The following is a 16,782-nucleotide window of genomic DNA, read 5'->3' on the forward strand; positions in this document are numbered from 1 at the left end:
GGCGAGCCAGCAACCCAGCCGTCGACACAGGAGTGGTAACTCAGTCACGTCCCCACCGGGACTTGCAAGGATAAGGCTTTTATTTTAAAAAACCTGACCCATATAACCTGAACGTCTGATTATTAGGAGGCAAATAAGTAAAAGATTACATGCTCTCTAAAACGTTACCTTTTCTTGACATACATCGTGTGTGAGTGTCCTACAAACTAGACAGAGCCTTCTGATGGAGAATGTTTCAAGGCTAATAAATAGCCCGTTATAACATGGCACCGGAGGTGCTCACCAACAAACTCTTTGACTTAAAGTTTTTGCTGGTTTTCCAGCACAGGTATTTATTTATTGCATGTGACCGACACGAAGCAGCCAGCGTGTCACCTGGAGACAGCAGAATGCGCGGGTGCAGGATTTCGGGGTTACCACATGGGAAACCGATGAAACAACTCCTAGCTTCACAGGAAGGTTCCCCAGCTCTGAACACCACCGCCTGACCTACCTATGATAATTGCCATCCATCCAACTGCTTGCTTTATTTTTTTCAGAAGCTGTAGCAGCATTGGAATAAACACAGGAGAAAAGCACTAGGGTATAAGTATTTTTTCTGACTCAACTTCTTAATTGTTTGTCACACATGTTAACGAGCTTAATCACAATCCCTAGGATGTAATGCAATTCCAAAATGAGGGCAAAGAAAATATCATTTCTGGCACCAAAACTGCAATACTTTTCCAACCCAGCTCACCAGCTTGATGGAGAGGAACGAGTGGACTAAGGATGATACTGTAAAAGCAAAAACATGTCTGTACTGAATTGTTTGATCTTCTACAGGGTGCTTTTCAGACTCGTTCAAAATTGTATGTAAAGAACAGATATTTTACTGAACAACTTTCAAGTTCGTTTACATGTTGCTAAAAGCTAAGAGTATTTTTGTGTTCCATTTTGCACTTAAAAATGATGGAGTCCACCCTCAAAATCCATAATTGCACCACAGCAAAGCTCAAACAAAAGCTCATTTCATAAGGAAGTCATGCCAGCAATAATTCTGATAAGTCTTTTGAGGAAGTACAAACACACGCAGAAGCACGATGCATTGCTGTTCTAGGAGTATTTGCAGCGTCCTGCAGAAGCCACCTCTCTGGCTATCCGATACAATCAGCCAGCTCCTGGTTTCATCCACCTGTATGCTTCTCACCACAAAAACATAAGCACCTGAAAAAAGCAGGTATTTCCATTGTCTCCAACCACTGTCAAATTCGTTATCTTCCAGCTAGTCTTTCAAATGCCAGCTCCAAAATCAGTCTACCGTTACAGCTTTTCCCCCCATCCTAGAGGGCCCACGGAGGAGCAGTTCCCTCTGTTAAGTGTTTCTCGGAGGAGCGGAGGGAGAAGCGAGCCTTGAGCTGCGCCCTTGCACTGCAGAGAAGAGGACGGTGTGGGGCCCTGCCCCACGCCCCCCTCCCTGAGCCGCCAGGCCTTTTGAAGCACAATGTAAAATGAAAAAAAGACGTGCGTGTATACATATACATGTGTATGTTTGTAAATTTGGTTGTTAAAATCAGAATCCTGATGTAGAAGGCAGAGAATGATAATAGCAGTAGTCAGAGTGTGGAAAACTATTAATCATCTCCCATACATTACCTGAGCTATAGAAAGTTTTCTGTATGCTTCAATGTATGACACAGATCATGCTACAATGTGATGCATTCTTCCTACGCTGAGATTCTTTCTCAGCAGATGCAGAGAAAATTAAATGCCCAAGCTAACTTCAAAGCACCTTTAAAAGGAGCAGTTTAATTGCTCTGTGCACTTAGAACAGACGTAGCGACACAGATTTTACATGTTAAGCCTCCACCCATTCATCATACCTAATATAATAAACGCATCTCAAACTTTTTTCTTACGCTATTAATAAAAAATTAGGCTGATGGATGGCAAAATTGCTTTAATCAGCTATGCATTTAAGTACATACAACAGTAGTTTTATGTAGTATCTGTATTTTCAATGAAATTCTTTAACTAAAACATTAACAGTATACTCATGAATAACTAAAGAAAAAAAAAAAAAGTGTGTGTGAGAATTGGGTATTGTGTTAAGAAAGCAAAAGATGGATGGCAGGTGTCATCTTAAACTTTTTTCCTAGCCCAATTCTTTAATGCATAAAGCGGTGTGTCTGCCAATTTCAGGAAAAGCTTGCAAAAAAAGAAAGGGAAAAAACCCCAAAGAAATCTTTGAAGTACTTGAGTGTGCTGAAACAGGATGGCCAAATGTACTAGGCACAGAACACACTGATAAATAACTGAAGCAAATTAACCTTAAGGACTACAGCATTTAGAAAAATGGAGCTTTAACCTCTCCAATCCCCTCCGGTATTTCTGAAGTTGTATTTTTATATCGTGCTTTTTGTTGAGGTATCACAAAGCAATTAACAGGATAAATATTATTTGATCAGTTTAGTTTATCAGAGGGTGGACAGCGCTATGTGGTGTCACAGGGCCGGGGCGGATGGCTGCTGCAATTCCTGCAGTGGAGTTTGTGCCGTGAAACACCCTCCTTTCCCACGCAAGGTAACCTCGCACTAGCATTAAGTGTTGCCAATGCTTTTATAGATGTCTCATTCATTTTTCCTTGGAAAACTAGCTCCCTCCCCCTGATTTATGTCTGATTTATATGGGAGATTTGAGTCTTTTACAGATACTGGAAAAATCACAGACAAAATATATTACTATTTAAATAGACTAATCACTGAAGACAAAACTAATTGTTGCAAAGGAAAAACAGACCATGAAGTCCCTGCAAAGTACCAAAATAATTTAACTGTATACATGTTATAACTTCAATTTCAGTTATATTAACTTGACACTGCCATTATTCCACCAAAATAATCTCAGACACCCCTAATGACTCCAGTTGGTTTAACACATCCCAGTAACCCGTTTGGTACAGCAGTGCTCACATCCTGGCTTTATGGAGGGGAGTGGGAAGAGAGGCAAACTAGTAACTGGATTTTCAAAGGGTTAAGAGCATCTCAACCACTAGCCTCTATAATTGGGAGGGGGTAACAACTTAAAGCTGATGAGCATGCTTTCAATTTGACTTTGAGAAATTAGTTTATAGCATGATCCCTTGGTTAACATCTACTGCAGGTGAGCACCATGCAAAAAATTGCCATCAGCTGAATGGTTTGACTTCTATAGCTTCAGCTGATATTTATGTATTTACAAAGATTTGATTCTAGATTTGCATTATTTGAGGTCTTACTACAGAAAAAAAGCACGTCTGTTTTACTGAAAAAATGTCTTTATAAAAAATGTCCTTATAAAAAAAGTCTTTATAAGAAACACATTATCTTTTAAAAGATAATGTAACTAATGCAGTCTTATTAAATATGCAAGATGCACACAGAGAATCTGCATTTTGGGTTTAACCAAGACCATATCCATTTGCCATATTGTCAGCATTTACCAAGGAAAATGCATCAGCACACAAAAGCTGACAGTCCCACTAACTCTAAGCATGTGAGCCGTCTCCTCAACATCAGTTACACAAATTTAAGTCTCTCTAGAATCCTGCTCTAATTTGGGATTTGTTTTGTATTGTTTGTATTTGGCATTTTATTCTCCCTCGTAATTTTCACAACCACAAGTAGTTTTGCATACAAGGAAACTAGGAATACATATTCTTCTTTTTTTTTTTTAAACTTTATTAAATTATGCAGTAAGAACCCATCTCCACACAAGTGTTTCATTTCTGGATAGCAGAGGTATAATACATGAGCCACAGGTGAGTGCATTACCCCTCCCTTCCTCCCAGCTTCCAAGAAATAAAACAGCATGTATAATACACTCTTGTTACTATGGTACTCCAAACAGATTGTTCGTAAGGTTATTTTTAACTGGAAAAAAATAAAAAGGACCAACAGCGTCAAGTGTCTTGTTCTGCATATGAATGTTCTTCACTGCAACATTCAAACACCTTCTTTCTTGCAATGGTGTGGCGGAGGGTTCAGGAAGCAATGGCAGTGGAATGCATTTGCACGGGTATCGTTAGAATTAAAGCCTGTGACTTCCCTAGAGTTAATCAGGCAACCAGAATGCAAAAAAGGCCATGTGTTTGTTGAAAATTCTTACACTTCAAAGTGCATGTCCACGAAAAATTGGCAACAGAGGAGAAAGTGAATTCTAAGACCTACTGAGGAGGCAGAGGAGTTAGCATAGTGCAAATACTGAAAATAATACAAGTTTGTTTATTACTTATGCCTGGTGTTAATTTATGTTATCTGAAAATTACTAGCCAAGCTTTCCACTCAGATGAACTGCTGCAAATCCATTCAATTAAATGAATTTTATGCCAGTAATGGGCTTGGCTCAAATCCTTTAATACTTAGATTTTGATTGAAAAAATGCTGTATTTAAAGTGTGTTTTTACTCCGGAAAGTGACTGAAAAGGCATAAAGGATCTTCCCACATCCTGGTTTTCAGCAACTGTGCATAATGAATTCACCAAGTTTACAAAAGAGAAACTTTTTATACACAGCTACGCAAATTTATCTGGGTTGAGAATGCCAGTATGCATTTCTGCTTTAGCTATCAGCACCTGTAAGATTCCGTAGTTGTAACTGAATTGTGTTAGGTTTATTTGCTCTAAGAAAAGGGAGTTGCCTTTTCCTAAAGGTGTCCCACTTTAAAAAGGAAGCAGGAAGTCTTTTAGACAACTGGCAGACAAGCAGGACATGGATCTAAGCAAGATGATGCCATTTTTGGAGAGACTTTTCTGACCATAATCACACTTTGAGTGCAGAATTGATAAAAAAAAAAAAACCAAAAACCTTGGTGGAAGATTCACTATGGATGCATTATTGAACAACCATCTATAGAAGTAATATGGCAAAGGAAAATTACTTTGCAGAAATCTTTACAGATCTAGTTGAACAAAAATTGGGAGAGTCCTTCATTTCTTGGATTATACGTATACCCCTGTGAACTGAAGCACTATAATTTACAAGTGTAAACTAAAAGTATTAGGAAAGTGAAGTAAAAAGCATATCACTCTACCTCCACCAGAACATCACTTTATTGTTTATCTGTCATCAACAATGTAAAACTCTACTAGATACTCTATCCTGGTTTTTAAAAAGGTAAAGATTACATTGGATTAGCTACGTCGTACGAAAGAAACTACAGCAATCACAGTAGAATGAGATTGGAGGGACAATTTGAATTACAAAAAAGTGTACACTGCAAGCAGAGGGAAGTGCACATTAAATCAAATGCCTGTAGGATTCATTACTTTTAAATGCACAGTGACAATTTTGAGAAACTGTACATAATAGAATCACAGAAATGACTTTAAAATAACCAAAATTACATTTTGCAGTTGACCATCCAACTCATAAATAATCATTGATGTTCTATATTTTCAGTGCTTTTGGCAAATTTGTTTACCAAACAGAATTTAAGTTGTTAATTTGACTAAACTGTGAAGTAGAAGGATTGAAATAAAAAATATATTGGAAGTACGCCTAACCTACAAGAATAAGCCAAGAGGGGTGTATGCAAGGAGAAGCTGGGAGGGAAGAGAGAAAGGAAAGAGGAAAGGGAGAAGAGACGAAGGCTTTTTCTTCTATCTCAGAAGTTCTTCCAATGCAGCGCATATCTGATGTACAGCTCTTTGCTTTCAGTCCATTTCTGAAGTTTACATTTTGTAGCCTTTTTCCATACTAACTGGTCGACTCAACCAGCACTGTTGCCACGCAACAAGAGTAACAAGAATCTGAATGCATCAAATCTTCCTTTGCTGTGATTTCTTCATGGCCCCATTTTTTCTGTTTTTCTTTGAACAGGGTTCGGTGTTTCCTGAATTGTTCACAGGGTCAGGTGGAATTGAGTTCCAAATCACTCTGCTGTTTGTAGCATCCCGATTTCTTTCTGCAGCTAACCCCCAGACACGTTTGCAGTTCTTCCGTAGCAGAAAGACAAACTGTGTTGTTCAAGCAGTGAGCTTTCACCCTTGACCGTGGGGGTTGCAGACCATTGTGTTTAGCGTATCCCTGAGTGCAGCTATCCTGCAGGATTCACTTCCCAGTGCACCGAGATTTCCTAGGTTTCCTCAGATTAAGCCCCAGTATGCATCACCACCGGCTGTGGTGCGGCTATGGATGCCTGAGGCCGAGTTGATTCTGGTGGATGTCTGACCTCGCTGAACCAGACTGATCTGCTTTCTCCCTACTCATACCCAGGCAGTCCAACCTTCATACAGCTGAGCCAAGTTATCTAGATTAGTTGCTTCCTTAATCACAAAGTCAACCTATTAAAAAGGTCAAACAAGTAATTAAAAATAAGCTAAATTTTTAAAAGTGTTTAAGTGATCTTAAAATTTACTGTTGAATGTCACCTGCAAATACAAAATTTCAGTGAAAAAGATCTATAGTAACTGTAAACTTAATCTTACATAACTTTGTGTAGTCCACATAAGAAATAGGAATTTGTACTGCAGGGGCAAAAAAAGATCACACATCATCTCACTCATAGCCCCCATCTTGAAAATAGTCACAACATTCTCAAATTTACGTGGACATCTGGGTCCCCTGACTCAGTTTCCCAGAGACAGGAGTGTGGTTGTGTTATGCTAGTAAACACAGACAAGTTCTGTCCTTTAGACAGCTGTACAGATCTCATGTTCTCCCAGGATATCAACAGCTGTGTAACAAATGTTAGCTTACTGATATACAAAAGGCAATTTTATGCAATTAATGAGTTTATATAAATCTACAGTACAGAAAACAAAAGTATTTGATAAAAAAAAAATAGGAATGCAGCAATACAAGGCAGCAGCATACCTTGATTTGTGTTAGAATATAAATCACACATCTCAAAAGGGACCCCCCATTCACAATAGGATTTTAGTCGTTAAGGCATACTTCAGCATACATACACATGTGCTTACTACCAAATATTTAAAGCAAGGACCGGTACTGGAACTTTACTGTTTTCAACTCACCTGTTCAGCAACAGACATTCTCCTGTTGGGATCCACATCTCGGCCCTCTAACTTGGCTTTGACTCGCTTCCACACGCTAACTGCGTATGAATTCCTTTCCTGCACGGCTAAAAGTACAAAATAAAATTAATTCAATTTTACATTCCTGCACAGAAGCCCACCGAGGTATTTTGGGGTTTTTTGTTGTTGTCAGTGGTGGGTTTTTTGGTTGTTTTTTTCTTTCTTTGGTTGTTTTTTTTTTTTAAGCCCTGTATTTACCTTTTCCCGTTTTAGGGTCCCTGGCTGTCTTTTTGGGACTACAGGCAACACTTTTGCCAGTTCCTGGGACTGTGCTTGGAGGAGTATCTGCTGACGTGGCAAGGTTTTTCTGAATTAGCTTTCGTGCATTCTGCGACATCACCTCTGGCTGAGTTTTCTGCCCTGTATTGCTACGAACAGCTGTAAAGAAATTTTAAAAGCACTTAAAGTATTCAAAATAATATATTATAGATGTAAGAAAAAGTACAATTAAATGTGTATCGAACGCAGCTATTTTAAACTCCGCACCAGTTCTTCTCTCTGCAATTTTTCCATTTTCTAATTTCTTTCGTTTCATAAACAAGGTTTTGTTCCATTGCAAAACATTTATTTACATTAAGCAAATTTTTATGGGCTCTCTTAATCTCTAATTCTATCATTTTGTATGGCAGTTATAAAATGCAATTCTTGTTCTCGATAGAAATCAGGAACCTGAGCTTAGTCCAAATACTGACAGTAGCATAACCCTTTAAATAGAAAGAAATCCATGCTCATGAGAAACTTTATTCATGTTTTTAACTGTAAAGTGATGAAAATTTTGCAAACGTTAATGCATTTGTAGGTTTCAGGATTAATTCCAAAGTCACCATGAATTTTAATACTAATTTCTACAGAAATTACAGTTCAGTTGATATACGTGACAATGCATTCCATATATGCCGGGCTTTGCGGAGTGAATCCAGATCTCGAAGGCTATTCAAAGGCTATGATCAAGCAGTCATTCAGTATTGTATGCTGAATAACTTGAATTTTACAGGCTTTTAGAATCTTTTAGAGATTGTCTCTATTTCAAAATTTAATAATAGTTATGATCCCCTCTCTAACAGCAATTCCTGATGTTTTAATGTTTGTATTTTTTCAAGTATTACCTGCAGCAAAGGTTGGCTGATATGTAGCAGCTGACGTTGGGCTTGAGCATTCATTTGATGTATCCGTGACTAAGGGTGATGCAAAACCCACTAGATTATTGTAGACACTAGGAAATATAATGGACTTGATAAATATTCATGCAACTACTTGACTTATTGAAAACTCAAAAAGAAAGTTAAGTCAAATTTTGCAAAAAGATTTCTGCATTCTAAGACAACCACCAAGGAGGTACCCCATGCTGTGTTTCTGTTATATACAAGCAGATAAGCAAAATGCCTTCACCTGAGAGAAGGTGACTTTCTTACCTTTGGCTCTGTGTTTTTAGTTCTTTCAAGGTGGGAGTTATTTCCTGCAGCATTTCAGCATGTTCCTGACTGCGGACTTGACCCATAACCTGAACTAATGTAAACAAAACTGTCTGAATATTATCTTGCCACGATTTATATTCACCCAAGAACTGCCTAACACTATTCTCATAGGGAACATCTTCACCATCTGCCAAAGCCGCTTCTTCATCCTGCAACAAAGATGTGCAAAAGGGTTAACTATTTGCTATATTTTGGCTAGGAGAATACAGTTGAGCATTTCTTAGCCTTTGCAGCCCCTCAGTTTGTCGTTTGACTACAAATAACCATAACTTTCAGTGGTTACATTTCAAGAAAATAAATTTGAAAAAGACGAAATGTTTTACTGATTAAAAACCAAGAGGATTTGTAAACCCAAAGAAAATGTTTCCACTGCCAAATGAGAGAAAAGGTTTAATTCAACCAAAGCCTGATTAGCCTAACTCTAGAAATAAAGCTTTATGAACTCTTAGAGATGAAAAGAATTTTATGTCTTGAACTCCATATGCATGAACACATTTCACTGTTTCTAGATACTTTAAAAAGCATAAAGTTACAAGTGTTATTTTTTTTAAACTATACTGGCATGGGTTTGAGGAATAAATTTAATGGAGTTTTAGGCATACCTTTGCCATAGCTTTCAGTAGATGTTTGACATCTCCAAGTTGTCTGTTATGACCTGTGAGCACAGTTTTAATACTATCCACCAGATTCTGAATTGTTTCACAAACTGTTTCTATTTGCTGTTCTCTTTCTGTTTGTACTGTTCTCTGTGTAGATATTTCTTGGGTCAACTGCTTGTGAGCTGAGTGAAGCCATTCAGAGCTGCCAATAGGATGTTCAAGACCAGTGCCCTAAAAATAACAAACATTTTTGTATCTGTATCCAGAGATTGAATTCAATTACTGTGTAGATGCTACTGCCAAGTGTTTAGCAGCTGATGGAATAAACTCTGTAATCCACAACCCATTAGAAGGTATACATAACATCAATTTAGAATGAAAGACAAAACTGAGAACTCATGATTACAGCGATTCTGTAATGTTACATATTTTGCTTTGACCTTTACTCACCACTCTCTGAAGTAGGCGAAGCTCCAGTTCAGAGACTGAACTGTTGAACTGCGATGCAAATGAGCACATTTGTTGACAGCGTTTGAGAAGTTCAAATAATGCAGCATCAAGATTTAAGGCTTCTGCTGTTCTAGTACGTAAACTTTCAAAATGAATGATATTACTGCAGAGAAAAGTGACCTGAAAATCAAAGCAAGAGTGAGAAAAATTATCCCAATCAAACTGTCTATTATACAAACTGCATTTGTTCCATGTCCTTAGAAGGGAGAATTTTGAATACCGCAGTAAAGCCGCTCTGTTACAGTAGCAGTATCATCTCAGGGTCATCCAACCCTGCAGCAATTTTCCCAGAGATTATTCATATTGCTTTTAAAGTGGGTTTCCCAGAAGTATTTGGTTATCTATGTTTGCTCTTTAGATGCTGAGGAGGAAAAACGTCTTCTACATAAATCTCAAGGAAGAAATAAAGAGTGAACACACTTATCAAGTCAATAGTGCTATACTTATGTATAGTACCTGACTTGCTCTTTGACTTTCTTTCAGTACAAGATTTCTTCTTTCAGCAATAGTGGCATCAAAATCTTGCAAGACTGGTGCCAGTGCAGGATTAGCACCTCCTGCCCATTTTAAACGCTGCTCAATACTTGCTTCAAGTGCTGCTAGTTTCTCCTGCATTGGGGAAGAAAAAAAAATACATAGATATAGATAATCCATACTGATACATATCATCTTAAGCCTAACTGCCTAACTTTAAAAAAAAATTACCTATATGTAACACATGCAGACACATTCTTATACCCATATATATAAAAGAATGTGGTATTCATGATTGACAAATGTTAGCTTATGCTGTTTAAAAGTTTATTTTCAGCACACATCACACTGGATTTGATTGCTGTGGAAATAAAGTCACCTGTCTATATTTTAACCCACCATAAAAAAAATACAAAAGCAAGTTAAAAGTAGTCACATTTCTAGACTAAAAATTATATAAAATCATAGAATTATTTTACAAATAATCTTCAAAAAATTACTACAAACAGTATCTTCACAACTAAAAAGGAAATTAAAATTCAAGAAGCTAAGCAGTATTTATTTTAAACAATTAAACATTCTGTATTACTGACACCCGAAAGTCTAAAAAGCTGAGCCAAGCCCCAGCACATAGAAACCTTAACACACAGAACAATTATTTGCCCAGATCTACAAAGGAAGCTTCTGACACTTAGCTAGTAAAATGATAGTAAGGATGATCAGTCAAGTCAGACAAACTTAAAGAATAGGAGCATGATTAGCCTTCAGAAGGAAAGGTACTTTCACATATTTGTATTTTCGCTCATGAAACAGATTTAATGGTATTCCAGAGAGAATATTTTGTATGAGATAACAAAATCAAACAATGTAACACTATACATCAGACAGACTGAAAGAGATCAATGAAAATACCACTAAATTTGTGGTATAAATAGCAAGAGAGATAACATAATCTGGAGCTGGCAGATAATTTTGCAGTTTGTGTTAGAGTCACATTCCAATATGCTGCTGAACAAACCTCCCAAAAACAGTAATACCTGGACTGTTGCAATTGAAGCTTCAATCTGACTGAGCGTGTGCAGTTTCTTTTTCATGCTGGCTAAAATTGCAGAACGAGGTGGAGGAGTAACAGAAATAGCTTGTGGGCGACTGATGAGGAGATCTTCATGCTGCCACTTTAAGAAAATAATAGGAACGCTTGATTATCTACAACGCTTAGCACAAAATACTTTGCTTCACAAACAGCAATTCTAGTACCCTGGTACACTTTATAAGTAAGGGCATTTTAAAAGGGCTAGGTGTCAGACGATACCAGCATGCTTAAAAGTTCTAAATCATTAGAGTGTGTTAAATTATGTAAGTAGTTGTAAACTATGTTTTGCTGGCTTGGATATGTATACCATTAATCAGTCATTAACTTACTAGAAGTGATTTACACACATTTCCTTGATCTAAAGGAAAACCCATCAATATTCAGAAACAATTCACTTGTGATGCATTAAAACCAAGACAATTTTGCTTACCAGTCTATGGAATGGTTTAACTGACACGGAGAAAGCCTTTACCCTTAACCTACAACTCACTACAAAACGAAGATACAAATGATACTACAATACAACTGGATACCAGCATACACTTCAAGGTACATAATGGCATTTATCTAAAGTCTCAGAAGAACATTTTCAGGATTGATACTGCTGCTATATATATTTTTTCATGAAGCAAACAGTGGAGCAAGGAGACAGTTAATGCATTAAAACTTCGAAGGAAAGGTACAAGATGACATTCAGCAATGCATACCCTCTGTTTTAAGCAATCTCCTCCCTTAAAGTCATAGCCTGTTTGAAAAAAGGGGGAGAATGGGACAACATTGCTAGTAAGAAAGCCAGTGAATGACTTCTTTTCTAATAAACAACTTAATGGTTATTGAAAAAAAATTACATGTATTGACTCGAAAAAACAATTTACACATTGCCACATTTGCATCTTATAAAGCAGCTAGTCTTCAAAAGAAGCTAGCTGTAACACTTTTTTCTTATACATTTACAGAATAATTTAAAACCAAAATACTTGCAAGTCCGTTAAAATACTCTAAAGCTCATTCAACAAAATATAAAGTTCTTGTTGTGCTCAGACACAGTAACTAAAGCTCACTTTCCATAGACACAATTTGGAGAGAAATAACATGTGTTGTGGTCTTACCTGGAACATGGCAATATGCAACTGTACTCTCTGAAGACTGGTCTTGCAAGATGAAATACTGGTTTCAAGTCTGCGCACTAGATCATGCTTCTTCCATGCTGTGTCATATGAACTAGCTAATACTGTTGCCCTGTTCATGACCAACTGCGAGAACTTGCCAATTTGGATATTGTGCTCCACGGCTTTCTTGCACAGGTCATCCACAGAAACTTTGCTTTCTGCTCCAAAGTCTTTAGCCTCTACCTGAGCAATGATATCGACACCCAAAGCGCTGATGAAACTGCACAAAGTCAGTCCCAAAGCTTGATTTGGAAGGCCAATTAAAAGCTGTCTCACAAAGTCAGCTGTAAAAGCCTTGATTGGTTTGGCCATTTGGTCTTCACTAAAACAAGAGTTTCTGTAAAGGGCTTTCACATTGACAATTTGAACAGGTCCATTTACTGCATTCTGGTCTTCAAGTGAACTGATTCCTTTTAAAGGAAAGAAACAGTATTTTTGTTATAAACAAAACATTTGATGCATCTAGAAAAATATTATGTGATTTATAAACACAGCAAGACTACAGGAATTAATTTTTAATTTCTGCATACTTGCCATATATGAAAGGTAAGTTACAGTAAAAGTGACTATTTTACGTTCTTCTCAAAAGGACACAGGATGAGAAGTGGACAAAGCGATACTGAATATTTGATAACGTTTACTTACCTGACAATGTTTTAGAAAAGGTACCACAGAGCCTGAAAAATTCTTTAATTGTTTGCAGTCTCTTCAGAAAGAAAATTTCCTCTAGAACTTGCCGATTATTATCATCATCAAAGAAGTTAACTTGGGTGCTGCGGGCTTCCCTAATTATGTCAATCTTACGCCAAGCAACAGGTATTTCCATCTTGTTTAGCTGAGCAATGTAAAGGATATAAATTAGTTTTGTTTTTATAAAACTTTCATATTCCTGACTCCAAGAGTACTCTGAAAAGAACAAGTCCATACCTTTTCAATCAATAAACCAAATGCAGTTTCCACTTGAGCAAACATTCCATCAAAGGCTACCAAAAGCATCTGACCAGCTGACATTTTGGGAGTTTCATCAACTGAACCATTTCTTGGCTGAATCAGCTCACCATACTGAGCATGAAGTACTCTTAAAAAAAAGAAAGTTTACATGTTTTTGCTTAGTCTACAAGAAATACATAGGATTTTCTTAAACTGATCCCACAGCTAGAGCAGATTGGAATCAAGTTGCATCTGAACAAGGTGACATTTTTGCAGGCTCTCCTACCGCTCCCTGCCCCACGTACCACATGAATCCTAACGCTGGTCTCATAAGAACAACAAAGGATACCATATAAGACCGGAGTGTATTAAAGGACCAGCTACAAAGCTAACTTCAAATACAGGTAGAGGACACAGACTGTACTTACTATGATCATGGTAAAAAAGTTATGAATAGTAAGTGATGTAAATATCACCTTTCTTTTCTTGAAAACCAAGTACTGGCTTTACAACATACCCATATATAACTGACTGAATGGAGCATGGAGTAAAAAGGTGGAGGATGAGGTCTCGGGTTATGGCTGAGATGTTTTAACAGCTTGCCGCTCCTGAAAGGGTGGTCTTATCCTCTCCCTCCCTTGTATCACTTTTGACCCTCAACTAACAGGCTGAGCAGGCTTGCCAATGGGTAAACCAGGAAGAAAATTAACGTAAGAGAAAAAAAGTAAACTGTTTTCAACTGGTATAGCAGCCTTCATTGTACCACTGATGGAGCCACCATAACTGGCTGAAGGGAAGCAGCAAGATCACTTCTACTTGGCATGAAGCTTCTGAATTGGCTCAGTTGTCTACCAAGCACTTCCCCAGAAAGGTACTGTCCCACATTACAAGATGCACAAGTCTTTTTATTTGGCTGGGCTTTTGTTTGTTTGTGTTTTGTTTTTTTACATCAAGTCACTGATTCATTATGCAAAAGCTGCTCATCAAACCTCCTTATGGGAGGAGTGCCACGGTTACAAGCTCTCCCTTTCACAGGTTCCTCCCACAAACTAATGGCCAGTTCCTATTTTTAGCATCCCTTAACTTCAAACATAAAATCACAACCACATATTTTGGAAAAAGTTGACTACTGAAAGTCAACTTTAAGCAGATGTAAATGTAAATTGTCATGGCTCTGTATTTCTATGTATGCATGCGGATAAAAGCACAAACACACAGAGAGGAAACGTGCGCACTTTAGACACTGCATTCTGCTTAAGGGTATTCTTAGGCAAGAAAAGACTGTACATCAAACAAATAATAAAATTTAGATAAACTAATGTTCTGCAGTCTTCATTCTCTCGTACCTGAAAAAAAAGAAGTGATTTACCTTGCAACATCAATGTAATGAGTATGTGTTTCTTCCTCTAGTCCCATAGCAGCATTTCGTAAATAGGCTTGAAGAGATTCAACCAATGTTTGCAAAGGGACTCCATCAGTTGTTTGTTCAATAAGATTATCTAATTCATGGAGCATACTTTCTAAAGTATATTCTCCTTTCATTAAGCACCTAAGCGCTTCAGGAAAAATGATCTGTCGGAAATTTGAGTTCAACTCCTGTTGGGAAGTAAGTATGAAAACATAAGAAATTTTCCCTCTCAAAAAGTATCACATGCAACATCTTTCTCATTTTAGTATTACACCACCCTGTGGCAGACATTATCTAAAAGGATAACATGATGGTGGTCAGCCAAGGGTCAAAATCTACTCTTTTTCTTTTTTTTTTAATTTAAAGAAATCAGGAATACATTAAACCCTGTACAAACCCAAAGGTTTGACATTTGCACAATGTAGCAACAACTACGTCAATAGCATCAGCAGCAATACCTTACAGCAATCCTCAGCAGAGGATTAGTGGTACAGAGATCACACTTTGCAATTCAATTTCATCAAATTATGTAGCTTTTCTTTTCCATTACGTAACTGTAAATCAGTGAGTTAAATTATTTACTGAACTTATGATTTGCTAAACTGATTAGATTAGCCAAGGGAAAAAGAATCAAAAACTTGCCAGATAGTGATTATTTTGCAGAGTCCTACTCATGCCACAGAAATCGATGCAGGTAAGAAAAAACAGTACCCTAAGTGGCATAAAGCAATTTTCTCCAAGCAGAATGCAGCAGAGGGCTAAAGGCAGCTACAGAAAGAACCAACCAATGCGCTCTGTCTCCAAAATGAGACAAGACACACCAAAAAGATTAGTTATCTTGACTGCTCAGTGAGCTACACATCTTACTCAAGAGCCCACAGGGAGGACAACAATGTGTGGGTGAAAGATCTCAGCTGCAATGCAATGAAATTGCATGCATGTTTCTGAAAAATTTCTGAAATGCTAACACTTTGAAGAGCGAAGAAACAAAGTGATGAAAATCTCAATGCACTTACTCAAGTTAGTAGGAAAATATTTTTCAAATACAATACAGTGGAACCAAAAGCCTCAAAAAGCTATTTACACCAGCCACAGTTTATAAACCACCTAAGTCTTCAGCAGATATTTTACTCAAGCTGCCACTAATGTTTTTTTGTTTGTTTTATTAAAGTGGAAACATTTCTAAAACACAAAATTATAAATGCATTTTTCTCTTTCCCAATCTTGGAGATAGGGGCCTGTAAAACAAGTTTTTGGAATTTGTTTCGAACTACTTGTTTCAGGTGAAAATAAGTAAGGCTTAGCAGGGGCAGAAAACAGAAAGAGCACAGATTAAACTGTTTGGAAGTTCTTCTAGACTGCCAGCAACAGAATAAAAGAATGAAAACAAGACATGAAGCTGGTGTGTCTGTAAATCTGATCCTAACTTCTTTCTCATGGTTACTTACTTGACAGCAGTTTTTACAATTTGTCACGTATAAATCAAAACAGTTTCTTTCAACCAATAAAAATGTAAATGGCAGTAGCAAATGCCTGTTCAGCTCAGCCAAATACAGCAATCAAGACTAAGGTCCGACAAAAAAAAACCTCAGCAGCATCATAAACAAACATTCACTTGTTTAAAGAAGCTGTTAAGAATGGCTTAGCTGAAGCCTTAGAAGATTGGGGATGAGGAAAGAAGAAGTAACATAAAAGTAAGTATCACCTGAAGTGAGATATATACTCCATTCGCTAAGTGAACAGCTTCTGATGCTTCAATTGGGTTAGGAATATCTAAGTCCTGGGGTACAAGATGACACTGCTTCAGCAACTGCACAAGGCATGTAACATTCCCACTCATGCTGCAAAGCTCCTCCAAGAACCAGGCTCCATCTCTTGAAGTCAAATCAACCAGTTGCTCTCCAGCACTAGATGCTGCACCTTCCATCATCAGATTTCGCCTAGATGAATTATGACACTTAGTTAGACAACCTGCCTGCTATTGCATTCTCCATATAATTATGTCACTTGAATACTCCTTTTATTGGTCTCAAATATGAATGCATACAAAAAAATTTCACAAGAGACAAC

At 37.4% G+C, this 16,782-nt stretch overlaps 1 protein-coding gene across 1 annotated transcript in view; it reads right to left on the reverse strand.

The window, feature by feature from the left end:
• Positions 1 to 5,050: 5,050 nt before the first annotated feature.
• The window catches only part of SMG1 (SMG1 phosphatidylinositol 3-kinase-related kinase), a gene marked incomplete at its 5' end in the record, with an annotated part of 59,003 nt that continues 47,271 nt past the window's right edge, over positions 5,051 to 16,782 (reverse strand). The window contains 14 exons of the mRNA XM_009577821.1: positions 5,051 to 6,301; positions 6,995 to 7,101; positions 7,253 to 7,432; positions 8,161 to 8,267; positions 8,467 to 8,678; positions 9,132 to 9,359; positions 9,579 to 9,758; positions 10,095 to 10,247; positions 11,150 to 11,287; positions 12,315 to 12,784; positions 13,020 to 13,209; positions 13,302 to 13,452; positions 14,674 to 14,900; positions 16,418 to 16,652. Of these exons, the coding sequence (XP_009576116.1) occupies positions 6,224 to 6,301; positions 6,995 to 7,101; positions 7,253 to 7,432; positions 8,161 to 8,267; positions 8,467 to 8,678; positions 9,132 to 9,359; positions 9,579 to 9,758; positions 10,095 to 10,247; positions 11,150 to 11,287; positions 12,315 to 12,784; positions 13,020 to 13,209; positions 13,302 to 13,452; positions 14,674 to 14,900; positions 16,418 to 16,652 (2,656 nt within the window). The remainder of the gene's footprint in view (positions 6,302 to 6,994; positions 7,102 to 7,252; positions 7,433 to 8,160; positions 8,268 to 8,466; positions 8,679 to 9,131; positions 9,360 to 9,578; positions 9,759 to 10,094; positions 10,248 to 11,149; positions 11,288 to 12,314; positions 12,785 to 13,019; positions 13,210 to 13,301; positions 13,453 to 14,673; positions 14,901 to 16,417; positions 16,653 to 16,782) is intronic.

The sequence above is a fragment of the Fulmarus glacialis genome, unplaced genomic scaffold, assembly GCF_000690835.1.
Source record: "Fulmarus glacialis isolate BGI_N327 unplaced genomic scaffold, ASM69083v1 scaffold8465, whole genome shotgun sequence".
Classification (NCBI taxonomy): Eukaryota; Metazoa; Chordata; class Aves; order Procellariiformes; family Procellariidae; genus Fulmarus; species Fulmarus glacialis.